Below are 15,860 nucleotides of genomic sequence, written 5' to 3'. Positions count from 1 at the left end.
GACTGCCCTGGCGCGCGCCGCGAGTCACACCGACCCCTGGAGCCTGGCGCACCCACTCACCGTGGACTAAAGGGCGGAGGTCAGGGCTGGGTGGAAGCCGAGCCGGGCTCCAGTCCACACGGCGGTGGAGGCGTGCGCAAAACCCCTGCTCCAGCTGGTTACACCCGCCCCGCCTGCTGCGCAAACTCGCAACGGTAGGATTGATGAGCACAAGCCCCGAATTCCAAAGCTGACCCACCTGACTAGCCATAGTGGTGACGGGGGTCAGCTGACCTGGGGGAGAGAGGTCTTTCCCAGGGGGTGAAACCTGGGGAGGGTTCCTATCCTCTGGGGACAGGGCTTTAGGAGTTGGCCTGCGCCTCCAGAAGGCTCCTTTGGTTGGGAGAAGGGACACAGCCTGGAATTCTGGGATTCCAAGGGGTTCTGAGCTGCGCTTATGGGAAGTTTCATCAAAGGGGGGGAAGTGCGTGTGCTGTGCAACAGCCTAGTCTGTGACCCTGGGCAGTCGTGTCCCTCCTTCAGTGCGGCAGAGAGCTGGACGAGCCATGTCTGAGTGTCTGGTCCCTTTGATGTGGACGTTTCAGGACTTCAGGGGTCAGATGGGGCATTCTCTGGACGACTGGACACAGCCCCAAGCCTGCCCCTGACAGCTGCGGGGCTTTTCTGTGGCTGTGCAGCAGGCCTGCCTTTCTGGCGGTGCCTTTGAGGCCCGGGTGCCACGGGACTGCTGGTGCTCTTTGCCAGCCGAGGGCTTGGGGGGCGACGAGGTGAAGTTGATGGTGAGCCTGTAGAAGGACCTCTGGAGAAGCAGGGAGGGAGGGCCATGTCACCCAGGGTCTGATGTTCATAGTGTTGCAGACAAGAAGGTGGAGGCTCTGAGAAGTTAGGAAGTGGGGGAATAGGAACCCAGGGGAGCACATGTGGCTTGGTGAGAGCATGGAAGGGCAGGTGGTGCACGGACAGAAGGCACGCATCTCTCCTGTGGGCCATAGCCTGGCACCCTGCTGTTGTGCGTGTGGATTTCAGAGGACACGTGGCTGCCTTCTGCTTATTCACCTGTTCTGTGGCCTCGCAAGCTTTCTATTTATACCCGCTCTTCCTTCTTTCCCCTGCCAGACGTAGATAAGGCTTGCAGGTACCTGGGTCAGCCCTCCACCCACACTGTCCCTCCTCACCCGGTTACACAGTGTGTGGCTGCCCGCCAAGAAGATGTCCCTCATCCCCAGAGAGATGCTCACACTATTTAGGGAAACTTGAGTGTTCTTGATCTCATCCTGGAAATGCTCCCTGGGATCCCGAGGGTCCTTGGAGCCACTGTGGGGTAGGGGCAGTATATTCTTTTCCTAGGGCTGTCATTACAAATGACCCCCACCCACTTCTCAGCCCTCCTTGGAGTCATGCAGACTCACTGGCTGTAACTCACAGGGTTGTGTCTGGGTTGGACCCAGGAAGGACCCACAGAGGAGGACACTGGCATCTACTTGTCCACACCTATGCAGTGCCAGGGAGGGGGTGCAGCTGTCCCCATCCACTCTTGCTCTGTGTCCTTCTATCTTCCTTATGGCCGCTTTACTTGGCCATTAAGCCTCACGCCTGCCCATTTTCCACCAGTCTCCTGGAACTGCCCCTCTTTCAACCAGAGCAGGACTTGCAGGGACCAGAGTCTCTGCCTTCCAGAAGAAATCACAGCAGTCTTCCCTTGGCACCTAAGACCTTAGGGATGACAGCTGGCTGGGAGCCAGGCTGTGGGCCCCACCCATCTGCCTCTGTCAGCCGCCTGAGCAGCGCTTTCCAATTAGGATAGGCACCTCCTGAGCGATTGCTACAGTTCTACTTAGTTTCTCTTTTTATGCGTATGTGTTTGGAGTCTTTTTTTCATGACAGGTAGTGCTTGACTCTGCCTATGTATGTACACATACATCTGCATCCCCACTGCATGCTCACTTTTTAACTGATTGGGTTTCATGACCTAGTTTGGGGGGCCCTGCTCCCTATCAGACTGTGCCCAAGAGGGGGGCCAGCTGGGAGCCAGCCCTCACTCCTGCACAGTACCTGCATGTGCACGGTGGGATCCAGCAACGCTTGTTGGATGAGATGGAAAGGCATCGAGAACCCCAAAACAGCGTGGCCCCTGGCATGCACATCCCTGGGGCTTGGAGAAGTGTGAGCCTCTGTGCTCTCAAGTGTGGACATATCAGCATGAAGCACAGGCCCCAGGGACCAAGACTCTTGGAACAGTGCTCAGAGCTGGACCTCACAGCTGGGGCTCACCTGTCCCAGGACCCCGGACAGATGGCCCCTCACACTGGGGGCTCCAGCCGCAGGGACAAAGGGCTCCTGCACCAGCATGTGGGGTGTTCATTGGGGTGTGGCTGTAGCTGGGATATCCTGACTTAGGGCAACCTCATGGCTGTACGAGGTCATGGACTTGTGGAAACTGAGACCAAATGTTCCAGCTCCCAACATCTGGTCAGATTGGTGCCAGTGAGTGCTTGGTCACCCCCAGAGAAGGGGAGCTCATTCCATTTTGAGGCCTGTTACAGCTGATGCTGGTTCTTAGTCTGGGGTCTGGGGGGCATGTCCGTGTGAGACAGAAAGGGACACTGTCCCTTCCCACACAGCTTATTCGACATGCAGGAGAGTCCTAGACATGGTGTCCTAGGCATGCCAGGGGACACGGTGTTGGGTGCTGAGGAGGGGTTCTAGGGGCTGGGGTGGAAGGGGGAGAAAGCAGCGGGGGGCCGAGCAGGGGTGCATGCACGTGCTGGGCTGTGGCCTGCCGCGTGCGCACATGATGCATGTGTGTGCACACGTGTGTTTTGTGAGGCCGCAGGTGCTGTTCCCGTGTGATATGGGTGTCAGGCGTCAGCAGGATGCCCTGCAGGGTTTCAAGGAGAAGGGTCTCTTGGGTCCACAGCAGGGTTTCCCACTCTGCACCCCACTGCCTCCTCCCTGCACGCTGGAGCTGGCCCCTTGTTCCCAGCAGGCTGTTGGAGACAGGGAGGGCCACCTGTCGGGCGGCTCTCTGTCACCGGGAGGGGCTGGAGTCCCCATCTTGCAGACCTGCCCCCAGCCAAGCCTCCGCACCACGGCACGCCCTGTGCTTCTCACACCAGCCACCAGGGGGCAGAGGCCAGTAAGCGCGGCCTGCCCTTGGAGGCTCCTCGGAGAGGCGTCTCAGGCGCTCAGACCTCTGCCGCAACTGCCTCCAAGGCGCCGAGTGCATCGGCCAGACAGGAGCCTCCTGGGTCCCAGGCCTGGGGTCCCTAGCGCAGGCTTTCTGGAAGCCACTGACTGCAGGGCCTGGAGTCTCTTCTGGCCCCGAAGGAGCCAGCAGCGGGGCTTTTGGGTCCAAAGCACCTCCTCTGCTGGCCTGGCTGGCTGGCCACCACATTCAGCAGGGTGCCTCTGTGGGAGCCCGGCTGGCTGTGCCCCAGGCTAGGTCAGGGCAGTGGGCCAAACTCTCAGAGGTGCTCAGCTCCCGTGCGACCCGGGGGTGAGCACCGCACCAGCGCTCAGGGGCCTGGGGGCTCTGCCCTCTGGGCGTCTTGCCGGCCGGCCCCATGCTAACATAGGCGGTCGTAGGTACCCGAGATCCAGGCATGCTTTCTAGGCCTCAGGGTGCGTGTGGACTCCCCACGCTGCGGTGCCGTGCGTACCGTGAAAGGAAGTGTGCACTCCGGGGAGGGGGGTGCCCCAGGATGCAGGGCTGTCTGGCTTTGTCTGGCAGTGGGGGACGTGAGCTCCTACAGTGGTCGGCCCCGCGTGTCAGGGTGGGAGGGGGACACTGGCTTCCGGGAACTCCCAGCCTAAAGCGTGTGTCTGTGTGTGTGCGCGCACGTGGCGGGAAACCCTGGAGGCGGCCGAGCTCATTTACAGGGAGGCCTGGTGGGACAGCCCCACTGGCACGGGATTCACTCGAAGTACAAGGGAGGCTGTTTGTGCTGTGGCGTTCAGCCCGAGCGTCCCCACCAACACTGTGGGGTCTGCCGAGATCCAGCTCGCCCGTGTCCCCCATGCTGTGTTGGGGTTCACTTTGTCCTCCCCTGCGCACACTGCCCTGAGGTGTTCGGGATGAGAGGCCACGTGTGGACGCTGTCCTGTGGCTCTTGCCCCCGTGGCTGTACGGAGGGGGCAGAGCTCCTCAGGTGTCCTCAGGTGGCAGGAGGGACCCACCACCATGCCTGCCCCCTGGAACTGGCGTCCTCGGCCAGTGGGGTTGAAGAGGGGAGGCTGGGACTGGAGGCTCCTAAAGAAGGACCTAAGGGGGTGACCCGCCTGTCACCGCTCTCCCGAGTGGCAGCTTGTTTGCCTGGCCCTGCCTTGGCTTCAAGCTCAGGAGGCCCGCCTGCTTTGAGGAACAGCCCAGAACACAGCCCTGCCCAGGAAAACTGCCCTGGTGGCCCAGACCACCATCTCTGGCTGGACATTCCACGTTTAAAGATTTTATTTTTAAATAATCTCCAGCTCCAACGTGGGGCTCGAACATAGAACCCAAGACCAAGAGTGGCAAACTCTAAGCCAGCCAGGCGTCCCGGACGTTTCACATTTGAATGGCTCTTTCCGCCTGCTAGGCCCTGCATGAGGCTGGGGGGCCGAGGTCACATGCTGGGGCACCAGGAGGATGCCCAGGGGAGCTGCAGAGCAAGAACCAGCCATGGGGAGAGTGGCTGCTCAGGGACGCGGGGCTTCACCCACCCCGAGGGCATCCCAAAGACAGCCTGCCAGCCTCCATAGCCACCTCCGGCCCCCAGAACAAGCCTTGAGTCCAGTGTGCTGGTCTTGGGGGGACCCCATCTCATGACAAGGAAGGAGGTGAAAACCACCGCCACCTGGCAAACTTTTGCCAAGATGTGTCACCAGGGACCAGACAGGGTTTAAGAGAGAAGATGTGTTCTGGGGGAGCCTCAGGCTGAGGGAAGCATAGGGAGACACTGTGCGCACAGGGAGGGGCCTGGGGCAGGTGGGCAGCACCGTCCCCCGCCAAGTGCTCGAGCTGCCTAGGGACAGACACACAGCCGCAGACCTCAAGCAAAGGGAGGTCACAGCTGCACCCCAGCCCCCACCTGCCTTTCACCCTCCCAGATGAAACCTAGCGGTCAAGGTTGCTATAGATGCTTCGAAATGTTTTATTGAAGTTTTTTTTAAAAGAGCAATAATTTATGCCATGAACCGAAACAGTAAGACGGCGCCTTCCAACCCTACCTGTCACCCCGGGGGTGGCCTACCAACACGGTTCGGGGTCCACCTGGGAATGGGACAGCGGGGCGGGGGCCAGGGCCCTGGCAGGAGGAGGCCTGCACTGCTGGGGCGGCCGCTGCGAGGGGCCAGGGGCCCTGGGGGTTCTTCCTGGCATTTGGGAAGGGGGACCCAGCAGAGCAGCACCAGGATCTGTCTGAGCAAAGCCCCAGGGCGCGCGCTGCCTCTGGCGTCCACGCCTCTCTTTCCTTCCCCCTCGCTGATCCCACAACTGTTGCTTTTTGACTTTTTTTTAAAAAATATAATTTTGTAAATGTTCCATAAAAATACTATTGTTCCTAGTCAAACACGGGTATTGCAATATGAAGAGTAACTGCTCGGTCTTTGCTCTATAAAATGTGAAAAGATTATCACACTGGATAATATAGAAAAATGCCAGAATTTCTAAGTATCACAAAAGCCAGTACCGAGTGCGCGAACTGGAAGCGCTGAGAGACGGCGGCCAGGCTCCCCTGCGCCCCCTGCTCAGCAGCCAGGCCTGCGGGACGCCGACGGGGCACAGTGGGTCTCTGTGCCCAAGAGGAGGACAGCATGGCTTTGAGGCGGACCGGCCGCCCACTGCTCGCGGGCCCAACGAGCCAGCCCCGTGCGGGCCACCTGCTCAGCCCGAAGCACCGAGGAACCAGCAAGGCTCGGCCAGGAGCACTGGTGGCCACCCTCCGACGGCGGGGCCCCTGGCGGGCTCGGGGACGTCTGTCCTGCAACACAGGAGGCTCCGCTCGTCCCACAGGCGCATTTCCACTTAGGCGCTGGGCCTGTCCCCCTCAGCCGCGGCCCCGTGCCCTGAGGCGGGAGGGCTCAGGTCCAGGGGCTGGGCTGTGCCTTCAGTTCTCGGACAGAGACAGGGCCAGGGCAGCCTGGAAGGCAGCTTCCTCGTCGATGCTGTAATCCTGAAAGACACGAAGGAAAGACGCGAGGATGCGCGGGTGCCCCTCAGGGCCAGATCCTCCGTCCCGCGGCCCGGAGGGAGCCGTGCTGCCCGCCCAGGGCCATGGGCTCGTGGGATGGGCGGCCCACGCACGGGATCCACCTCTGGTTCCTCCTCGAGGGCACCGCGGGCCTTCCGCAGCGAGCCGCCCCGCAGACACCTGGCCCGGAGACCGAGTGCCGGGCGGGTCTGCGCGAGGAGTGAGGAACTGGGCTCTGAGGAGCAACTAGGACCGGGGGCGATTAGCCCCAAAGGCCCTGGTGCGGGAGGGTCTGCGGGCCGGGTGGGGGCGTGGCTTCCAGGGGACGGAAGGGCAGGGCAGGGCCTCTGCGGGGGCGCGGCCGCGGGGAGGGGCGGGGCAGGGCCTCTGCGGGGGCGCGGGGAGGGGCACGCACCACAAAGGTGTCGTAGGAGAACTTGTGTCGGTGCAGCAGGTGCTGCAGGAAGTTGGCGCTCTTGTAGCTGGGGTCCCCCCAGGGCATCGCCGAGCAGATGGGGCACACCTGCAACACGGGGTGCGGGCTGAAGCAGCGCTCCGCTGCTCGGGGGAGCCGGCCCCTCCCCCGCCACGTCCCCCGGGCCGGCGGCTCACCACGCGGTTGGGGTCGCTGCGGTGGTTGTCCACACAGTGCTTGAGCAGCTCCTGCTGGTCCAGGTTGCGGGCGCCACAGTAGGGGCAGGTGAAGGTGGACCTGTTGGGGACGGCGCTGCGGCGGTGGCGGGAGGTGAGTGGGGGCCTGCAGTGCCCCCACCTGCGGCGTGGCCCGCCCCGGGGGCACCCGGCTGGGCCTCCCCCTGCACTCTGGGTCCCATCCCTTCCCCCCACGCTCCCCTGCTGGGAGGTGACTGGCGGGCCTGTGCGGGCCCTCCTTGGGGTCCCCTTCCTGCAGGGCAGCGAGGCTGTCCGCAGAGGGGGACACAACAGCCTCTCCCACCTCCTCCAGGGAGAGCAACATGGGCCAGGAGCTGCCCCTACAAGGAACAGGGGCTCTGAGCACTGGAGTGGGGTGGCCTACCTGGGGATGGGCTGAGACGTGGGCACCACGGGGACGAACTTGGGACAGTTGGCCATTTGCTCCTGGACCTTCATGCAGGAGGAAACGTGCACCCTCATCTTGGCTAATGTCACCTAGGAAGACAGAGGCCGAGTAGGCGTCGGGGTCAGGCTCCAGAGGATGAGAGGGCCACTAGGCAGCAGGGCCCGTCCCTGCACCTGACGTTCATGGCCCCGCAGTGCTGCGTAAGCAGGGGGGAAGCTTCACTCAGGGGCCTCACGGCCCTGCCAGAAAAGGGGCACCAAGGGAAGGAGACACAGACTCCGGACACCCATTGGCAGGTGCGTCTGGCCACCAGCTGCTGGACAGGAGCACACCTCAGCTGGGGTCGCTCGGGGGCTGCAGAGGGCAGGGGCAGTCCTTGAGGAAACCAGAAGAGATGTATCGGGGCAGAGGGGACAGCCCTCATTACAGAAACTGAGGGACAGCATTCTTGTAGACGGCCAAGCATCTACCTGATAGAAGTTCTTACCAAAACGTACCAAACCACAGCACAACCTTCTCCTCAGCCCGGCCCGGGGCACACGCTCTGGCCGAGGGGCAGGGAAAGGGGCCAGGTGTGCGGACCTCGGTGTGGCTCAAGTGAACGACCCAAGGAAAAAGACAGATGCAGCCATCCCTCCCTGGGGAGCAGATGCTACCAATCCTGCTGTCAACAATGCCAACAGGCTGGGAGTAAATGTCTCACAAATAGGAAACGCGTTCACAGGACCAAGGAAGCAGCGAGGAGGGTGTGGGCGAGGGGTAAGGTCCCCGGGGCCAAGATCCCCCCCAGGTGTCCGCTCAAGGGCTGCCTGGCTCCCCGCTCTGCTCGGGCCTGCCCCACTGGCCCACGAGTATGGACAGACCCGAGCACGCTGTGGCAGAGCAGCCCGCTGCATGTGGGAAGCCGAGAATGGGCCTGGCCTGCTCTCTCTCGGGAAAAAGCCTGCGTGCCAGGGAAGGAGGCCAGCAGCCTCACTGCAGAACTCAAGTAGCTCCAGGATGTCCTGACTCTGACCCTGACCTGTAGGACAAAGCAACCAGCAGTCGCCTTCTATTGTGATGTTTCTATCAAAATGCAAAGTCAAAATCCGCTCCTGGGGCTGGGCCACTGTGAGGGGCTCCAGGCAGGGTGGAGAGACAGGCCAGGTGGGTGGTGGCGGTCAGCCTTGGAAAGGCACCCCCCTCCATTCTGCCTGGGGCCTCAACCCCCGTCGGCAGGGCTGAGGCTCAGTTCCCATGTCCCCAAATTAGCCCCACAACAGCGACCACACAACAACATAAGACCCAGAGCCCAGGGCAGGCAGCAGGGGTGGGGGTGATGTGGGGGACTGTGGGGGGTGTGGGAAGGCCCCCAGGGAAGTGAGTGGTGCTGTGGGGGAGGGGCAGAGCACAGGTTCCTCTCTGCCGGAGAGGAGAGGGGGGAGCGGAAGCAGGCCCTGCAGCTGCAGACCACAGCCCCGCCCGCCTGGCTGGCCTGCCCAGCCCCAGGAGGACCCCGGGGGTGGGTACCTTCTTGTTGCAGCCCCTGCAGGGCGCCTTGTAGGACGAGAGCTGCTTCTCCACATGGGCGGCCTTGTCCACCTTCTTGGGGTCGAAGGGCAGGCGGCACAGCGGGCAGAGGGGGGACGGTACCTGGAGGCAGGGCTGGAGGCACTCCCCGCAGAACCTGCAGGGGGAGCGGGCATGGGCCTGAGGGCTGCTGGCTGCTTTGAGCCTCACAGGTCAGCCCCCCTCTGTGTCGGCGGCACGTTTCTGGAGACCATCATTCTGTTCCTCTGGCTAAACGACGACCCCAGGTCCCCTCCCAGCCATGGGTTTCTGGGGCCCGCTGCCGTATCCACGAGGCTGGTGGGGCTGTGGCTGGGGTTCTCCGGGAGCTGTGCTGGCCCCGCGGCCCTGGGCCCAGCCCGAGGCTCAGCCTGCCCGTCTCACGGCCGTGTGGTGATGCCAGCGCCCCAGGTGCTCTGGGGACACAGGCAGCACAGGGGGGCTCTAAAAACCCTCCACCCACAAAGCGTTGGAGAGTAAGATCATCAACAATGCTGGGAGAGGAAACCACAGGGCTCCAGGGGCCTGAGACTCATTGGACGGGGCGGGGCCAAAGCTGTCCAGCCTCGTGACAGTGCCGGGGCAGAGGCGTGGTGACGGAAGGGGCCTTGCTTGGGCTCCTGGCTGCTGAGCAGGGACACTCATGGCCCCAGCACACACTCGGGCGCCCGAGGCTCTTGGCGCTGTCCCTGGAGATGCCGCATCAAGAAGCCAGCCAGTGGATACAGATGTGCTTGGGCCGCAGCAGCAAGCCCTTCTCACTCCGAGTCCCCCCCGTGCCACAGAGAAACTAGCAGCGTTCAGTCCGTGGGGACACTGGGCTGGAGAGCACCCAGCAGGCAGCAAGAGGGAGCTCGATCCCAGGACTCCCTTGGTCCAGCTTCTTAAGAAATGTTGTGGGGGCCGCTCAGCTATGACCCCGACCTAGAATCTGCAGACGCTGAGACGGAGCCCCAGGGCCCCAGACGAGTGGGCACTAGGCCCCAGGATGAGGGCTAAGCCCCCACCCGCAAGAAAGGGAGCCCCTTCAAAGACTGCAAAGATCGGGATGTGCACGACTGTGCTGTCATCTGTGTGCACCAAGCGGGGGGCTGTGAGGGCCATGGGACGTGAGGGTGTTCCCAAGTATACACGCTCAGCTCAGCGGCCGGCATTCTGCCACCAGGAGAGCTTCACCTCCTTCCCAGGAGAAGGCAGTGGGGGTGATCTGGAGTCCCTCCTGCTGCCCACGCCTGGGCCTTCCTCCTACATGCTGGCTTCCAGCGCAGCCCCCACCTGGCTCGGCACCATTTGCAGGAACATGTGCACAGAAGGCCCGGCTTGGCCTGAGGCCCATCAGAAGATGCAGCATTCCCGGCAGCCTCCTTCCCCCACCCATCGCCACACCTGGTGGGCACGTGACAGAGGCGTCCAGGCACCACCCCACGGCACTCTGGGGAGTGCCCCAGCCTGCCTCTCGCGGCTCCAAGGGTCCGACTAGCCTAAGGGCCGATGCAGGTCTCTCCCTCCGCCTGCCACAGGAGGAGAGCTTGCTACTGTCACGGAGGGTGTGCATGGCGGTGCCACCACAAGAGCCACGGGGCAGACACAAGCCACGTCATCCATGGGGAACGGACACACGGATGTGGCCGAGCCCCAGGATGGGTGAGTCTTGGGGACGCCAAGCTCAGGACGTGTGTTGTGTGACCCCGTTGACATGTCAGAGCAGACCCGTGGTTGCTGCGGCGGGGACGCCGGCTCAACAGCACGCACTCCGGGAACCACTGACGTGCACACTTCAGACGAGGGCGTCCTCCTTCAGCAACGCTGTAAGACGCACACGCATAAGGATGGCCCCAGGAGCACTCGGGTCGAGTCACCACGTTGTCAGGGCAGGCCTCAGGGCCACGTCTCCGACGACAGATGCACAGGTCGGGGTGAAGGGCACCTCTTTGCCAGCAGGAGGGGGCCGGGGAGCTTGGGGTCTTGAGAAGGCATGTGTGGACCCCTGCCTGCACCCGGGCCCGCCCGCCCGCCCGCCGGCCCGCAGCTCTGCTGGTCCGTGTGTCGTGGCGCCTGAGGGGCTGCGGGCACCATCGGCTGGCAGCCAAGTCTCCACGCTATGAGCGCGGTGCTCGGAGCCGCCCCAGACAAGCCGTGCCCGCCTCTTCCAAGGAGGCTCTGCCAGCACGAGCGGACAGAGCCAGCTGAGGGGTCTGCTGTCTGCCCCCAGACCTGACGGCCACCTCACGGGCTCCAGCGCCCCGTCTCACTCCTGCCCGGGCCTCTCGCACACACCACTGTGCCAGCGCCGGCCAACGGTGCAGGGGACCCACGAAGGCCAGGACCTGTCCTCAGGGGCAGAGCCCGACTTCCAAAGCCTTACATGGATGATCTCAATCGCCCACATCCTGGTCCGCCCACACGCAGCTGGAGGTGCGCTCTCCATGCCAAGCAGGGAGTGACAGACCCCGCCCAGAGAAGCCCGCTCATGGGTCTGGGTGCAGGTGGGCAGGGGGCTGTCAAGGCTCAGCGGTCCCCAGGGTCTCCAGGGTCACTGCTGCAAGGGCGCTCGCCAGGGGGGCGAGGGGGGAGAGGCGGGGCCTCAGAGGCCAGCCCCGCTGGACTGCCCGAGCTCAAGCTCTGGCTTTGCCGCGACCCCTGGGAACTCAGCCTCTTGTACAAAATAGCGAGAGCACCTGCCCGATGGGGCCACGGCACGCCGAGCGCGCAGGACACACCTGTCCTCATCATTCCCTACGTTCCCCCCTAAACGTGAGCGCTCTTCTCTACGATCTCTGCTCATTGACTGCATGTGGGGACGTGGAGGTGGAGGGACCGGTGGGACAGCGGTGCTGAGAGAGCATGAGAGGAGAACAGAGGCCAGGGGAGCCTGCCCCTTCCCAGGCCCTCAGGGGAGGGCCCATCAGAGGGTCATCCATAGCCATGCAGCTTCTGCTTCCAGATGGGACTTACTGCCCAGGATGTCCCCCGAATATGAGAAGTAACCGGCTCCCTCTGGGGCTCCTGGGGAGCTCTTGGGAGCTCTTCCACAAGCCCCACGGAGGGCCTCCTGACCGAAACCCACCCCGACCTCTCCTCTTCTGTCTGGTGCTGCCCACGCACAGCCGCTCAGCACCAGAAACTCTGTTTTGTGGAGGCAAACTGTTTACGGTTAGGTGGCCGTGCGGGACAAATACCTAGACCACCACCAGGTTCTTCGACGGAAAAGCGTGAGCCTTTAAGTCCTCTGTGCTTGTTCGTGCATGTGCCTTCATGACACCAGACCAGAAACTTGGGAAGAGTAAGAAACAGAGGCAGAGAGAGAGCTAGGGAGGAGGGCTTCTAAGGAGGACGCTCTGGAAGAGCTTCTCGCGGGACCAGCCTCAGAAACAGGAGAGAGATCAGATTCTGCCAAGAAAAACATGGGGTGGGGGAAGGGTTTAGAGGACATGATGCTTTCGTAATTCTGTGCAGAGCTGTGTTCTGAAGACCACATTTTAAGAAAAGACTTTTCTGAGGAAAAAAAAAAAGACTTATCTGGAAAAACAAAATCTGTACACTGATTTGTACAGACCCGGAGACTGGAAATGCTGTGGCCCTGGGATGAGTAACTGTTGGTGCCAAGGGGAGACCATCCGAAAACCAGGAAAGGCTTTCTAAAGTTGGGTCAAGCCTTACAGTTCTCAGCGACGGACTGAAAACTGCAGAGCACACCTGAAAACACCCACCAGCATATGCTTCCAAGAAAGGAGTCTTGTTCAGAGGCTGCCCCTGGCAGGATGTCACCAGCAGTGTGACAGTGAAGCACGGCCCCTCCCGACAAGTTGGCTATCCGCTTGTGCTGCCCCACACGGGAGGAGGAGGAAAGCGGAGGCTTTTGGATGCTGACACTGTCCCTGGGTGACGAGAAGGCACACACCTACCCAGCTCCCCCTTTCTATCAGGAGCCTCCTAAGTCAGCTGCCTGTTAGCAAAATATTCCAGGGGCACCCACCTGCCTGGATGCACCTCTGCCCAACCCCTGGGAGTGAAAGCCCCACCGCCTCAGTAGCCCTGCTTGCTGGCAACTGAGCCCTCCTGACCCCGCTTCCCACACTGCTGATTTCACTCAAGAGCTGTGCTGTTCAGCCAGGAGCCAGTCGGAGAGTGGACACTGAACTCGGCGCCCTTCCAACCAGGCTGGCAGCTCGCAGAAGACTTGAGTGCAGCTCTCGGCTGGGAGGAGAGCCACATCCTCAGGTTTCTGTTGCTGAAACACCCCTGCAGGACCCTCCTGGAGGCTCCAGTGCAGCTGGAAACCCTAGCAGGGTGCTTGGTGTCTGGTCCCCAGGGCCAGCCCGCCTGCTCAATGATGGATATGACCCAAGATCTCCATCAAAACAAAACAGCACCAGACTCCAAACAAGTCCCTCTCCTAACTTTAGGCAACTCCTCTCCTCTGCCGTTAAGACAAGCAGACAGCGGGTCCGAAAAAGAATTGATAAGAAGAGCCACAAGGCATTTATTTACAAATGCCCACCCCGGTCTCCAGGGGACCGAATCGAAGGCGACTGGCGCAGAGGTCGCCTGCTGCCCTCTGAGTACCCGGGTAGGCCCGCCGAAGCCGTAAGCAGACCCCAGGGGAGTCGGGACCGGACAGGGCTGCAGGTCGCCCGATGCGCCGACAGGGTGCTCGGCTCGCCGGGGACTGGCGGGCAGGAGGCTGAGCTGAGGCGGAGGAACGCGCCCAGAGGACAGGGACGGCCTGCGCAGGGAGCCCTGCGCCCCCGCCCGAGTCCTCCGCGCGCCTGGCTCCGGGGCTGCGCCGGGCGGCCGCGAGCCTCGGGCCCCTCCCGGGGCGGGCACGGACCCCTCCCCGCAGCGACGTCCCGGCCCCGCGGCCTCCCGCAGGCCGGCGCACTCACGTGTGGCCGCAGCTGCCGATGGCCACAGGCCGGTGGTACACCTCCAGGCAGATCGGGCAGCTGTACTGCGCCTCCAGGCCGCTGTCGCCGCCCGCCGGCCCGCCCGGCGGCTGCCGCTGCTGAGCCGAAGCCACCAGGCTGCGGAACATCGCCATCCCGGCGCCGGGCCTGCCGCCGCCGCCGCCGCCGCCGCCGCCGCCGCCCCTGTTCCGGCCCGGCCGGGCCAGGTCCGCGCGTCACGGCCGCGACGGCGCCGCGCTGACGTCATCAGGGGGCGCCCCGCCCCCGCCCCGCTCGTCACGGCCGCGGCGCCGCGGCGCTGACGTCATAAGCGCGCGCTCCGCCCCCAATCCGCTGGCCACGGCCCCGACGACGTCCCGCTGACGTTATTAGGGCGCGTCTCCCCGCCGCCGGCGCTTACTATCGTGCGACCGGGCGCAGGCATGTGCCAGGTTGGCGAGGACTACGGGGACCCAGCGCCCGAGGGACCGCCGCCACTGCGGCCTGGGTAAGAGCTGGGCGTCCGCACCCGCCCCTCTCCTTCCCGGCGCCGAGCCGGCGGCAAAGCCCTGCCCCGAGGGCCCGGCCCGCGCCTTGCGGTTCGCCCCCGGCGCCGCGCCGCGGAATCCAGGAGACCGCCGAGGCTGGGGCCCAGAAGCCCCGGGGTCCCGGTGGGGGCTGCACCGTGCTCCGCAGCACCCCAGGGGTGCTTCTCTAGCCGGGGGCGAACGCCCCAGAAGGGGGCTGCCTCTGCGCTCTGGCGCTGGTAATTCTTGCAGCTTGGGCCCTCAGTCCAAGAGGAGTCGGCCTCCTGGTCCCTTCCTCCCGCTGCTTCCATCTCTCCCCTCCCGATTCGCACAGGTTGTTCCTCCAGGCATGCCGGCACTTGAGAGACTGACAGGTGGCCTTTATGTGCTTGCTCGGGTGGTTTAAGCAGACTCCAATCCCCCCACGGCCCTTGTCTTTTTTCGTATCGGTAGTTTGGATAAGACAAAAGCCTTGGTTGGTGTGTGTGCAGCTGCTCGCATGAGCTTCCCATACACCAGTTGGGATGAGAATCGCAGTGCCACCTCCCCAAAGCCCGCTGGAGGGAGGTCTGCAATCTGTGTTCTACCCTCCCCCCGTCATGTCTCGAAAGGCGTGAACTGAAGTGTGTGAAGTGCACGGAAGGCCTACCGGTGGTGGTGATTCGAGCAGGAGATGCCTTCTGCAGGTGAGGCCTGGAGGTGGGTGGGAGGTCTGGCTTAGCCAGGCTTGCCCCTCTTCTGTGGCTTTATCTCTTGTTTTGAAGCATGTACTTCTAACATCGCTTCCAGCGACTCTGGTGCATGTGTGGGGTATTGGGTTTCTGTGTGGGTACGCCGTAATTCTCCCACGGTCCAGCTGTGGATCAGGTGGCAGGAGGGCATCTGATGGCACTTACGGGAAGGTGGCAGAGTGAGGGTGAGGTGAGGTATAGGCAGGATGAGCATTTCGGGGCAGCTGGAACGCATCTAGGGGCAGATTAGAGCATCCTGAGATCTTGGGCAGGTGCTCTGGGGATGATTTTTTATTTTTGTTTTTTTGTTTTTTTTTAAAGATTTTTAAAAATTTATTTATTTGAGACAGAGAGAACGAGAGAGAGAGAGCACATGAGAGGGGGGAGGGTCAGAGGCAGAAGCAGGCTCCCCGCCGAGCAGGGAGCCCGATGCGGGACTCGATCCAGGGACTCCAGGATCATGACCTGAGCCGAAGGCAGTCGCTTAACCAACTGAGCCACCCAGGCGCCCATTTTTTTTGTTTTTTGATTTTTTTGTTTTTTAAAGAATTTATTTATTTGGGGGGTGCACAAGCGGCGGAAGGGGCCAAGGGAGAGGAAACAGGGTCCCAGCTGAACAGGGAGCCTGATGCGGGACTTGATACCAAGACCCTGGGATCATGACCTGAGCCGAAGGCAGACGCTTAACTGACTGAGCCACCGAGGCATCCCCCAGCTTATGTTTTTAAAATAGTCTCCACGAGGGGCGCCTGGGTGGCTCAGTCGGTTAAGCGACTGCCTTCGGCTCAGGTCATGATTCTGGAGTCCCGGGATCGAGTCCCGCATCGGGCTCCCTGCTCAGCAGGGAGTCTGCTTCTCCCTCTGACCCTCCTCCCTCTCGTGCTCTCTGTCTCTCATTCTCTCTCGCAAATAAATAAATAAAATCTTTAAAAAAAAAAAAA

The 15,860-nt window shown here is 62.5% G+C and overlaps 2 protein-coding genes across 5 annotated transcripts in view; one reads left to right on the top strand and one right to left on the bottom strand.

Annotated features, from left to right (window-relative positions):
- Window positions 1-26: 26 nt before the first annotated feature.
- Window positions 27-15,860, top strand: part of CTU2 (cytosolic thiouridylase subunit 2) — a 22,557-nt gene continuing 6,723 nt past the window's right edge. For 2 of the 4 annotated variants that reach the window (XM_031028945.2, XM_031028944.2), the window contains exons 1-2: window positions 14,014-14,169; window positions 14,800-14,874. In XM_031028945.2, coding sequence (XP_030884805.1) covers window positions 14,105-14,169; window positions 14,800-14,874 — 140 coding nt within the window. In that variant the 5' untranslated portion in view covers window positions 14,014-14,104. Of the gene's footprint in view, window positions 195-14,013; window positions 14,170-14,641; window positions 14,875-15,860 lie in introns of those variants that run through there. The other 2 variants (XM_081806235.1, XM_081806236.1) reach the window with 2 other exon arrangements.
- RNF166 (ring finger protein 166) lies at window positions 5,110-13,880 on the bottom strand. Its single transcript, XM_081806228.1, has 6 exons — window positions 13,662-13,880; window positions 8,737-8,893; window positions 7,204-7,316; window positions 6,780-6,894; window positions 6,583-6,690; window positions 5,110-6,149 (listed from the first exon to the last, which is right to left on the bottom strand). Exons 1-6 carry the CDS (start codon window positions 13,814-13,816, stop codon window positions 6,084-6,086), a joined length of 714 nt encoding a protein of 237 aa, XP_081662354.1. The 5' UTR covers window positions 13,817-13,880; the 3' UTR covers window positions 5,110-6,083.

This window comes from Leptonychotes weddellii, chromosome 16, assembly GCF_054177405.1.
Source record: "Leptonychotes weddellii isolate Sample4059 chromosome 16, ASM5417740v2, whole genome shotgun sequence".
NCBI lineage: Eukaryota > Metazoa > Chordata > Mammalia > Carnivora > Phocidae > Leptonychotes > Leptonychotes weddellii.
The sequence above is the reverse complement of the archived record's forward strand: the minus strand, read 5'-3'. Positions and strand labels throughout refer to the sequence as shown.

What these genes read in the sequence shown, in the direction of transcription:
- RNF166 (XM_081806228.1), bottom strand. Translation starts at nt 13,816, where the DNA reads ATGGCGATGTTCCGCAGCCTGGTGGCTTCGGCTCAGCAGCGGCAGCCG. An exon ending in ATCGGCAGCTGCGGCCACAC is followed by an intron (nt 8,894 to 13,661) that starts GTGAGTGCGCCG and finishes CTCCCCCTGCAG; the next exon opens with GTTCTGCGGGGAGTGCCTCC. An exon ending in GCAGGGGCTGCAACAAGAAG is followed by an intron (nt 7,317 to 8,736) that starts GTACCCACCCCC and finishes CTGTCTTCCTAG; the next exon opens with GTGACATTAGCCAAGATGAG.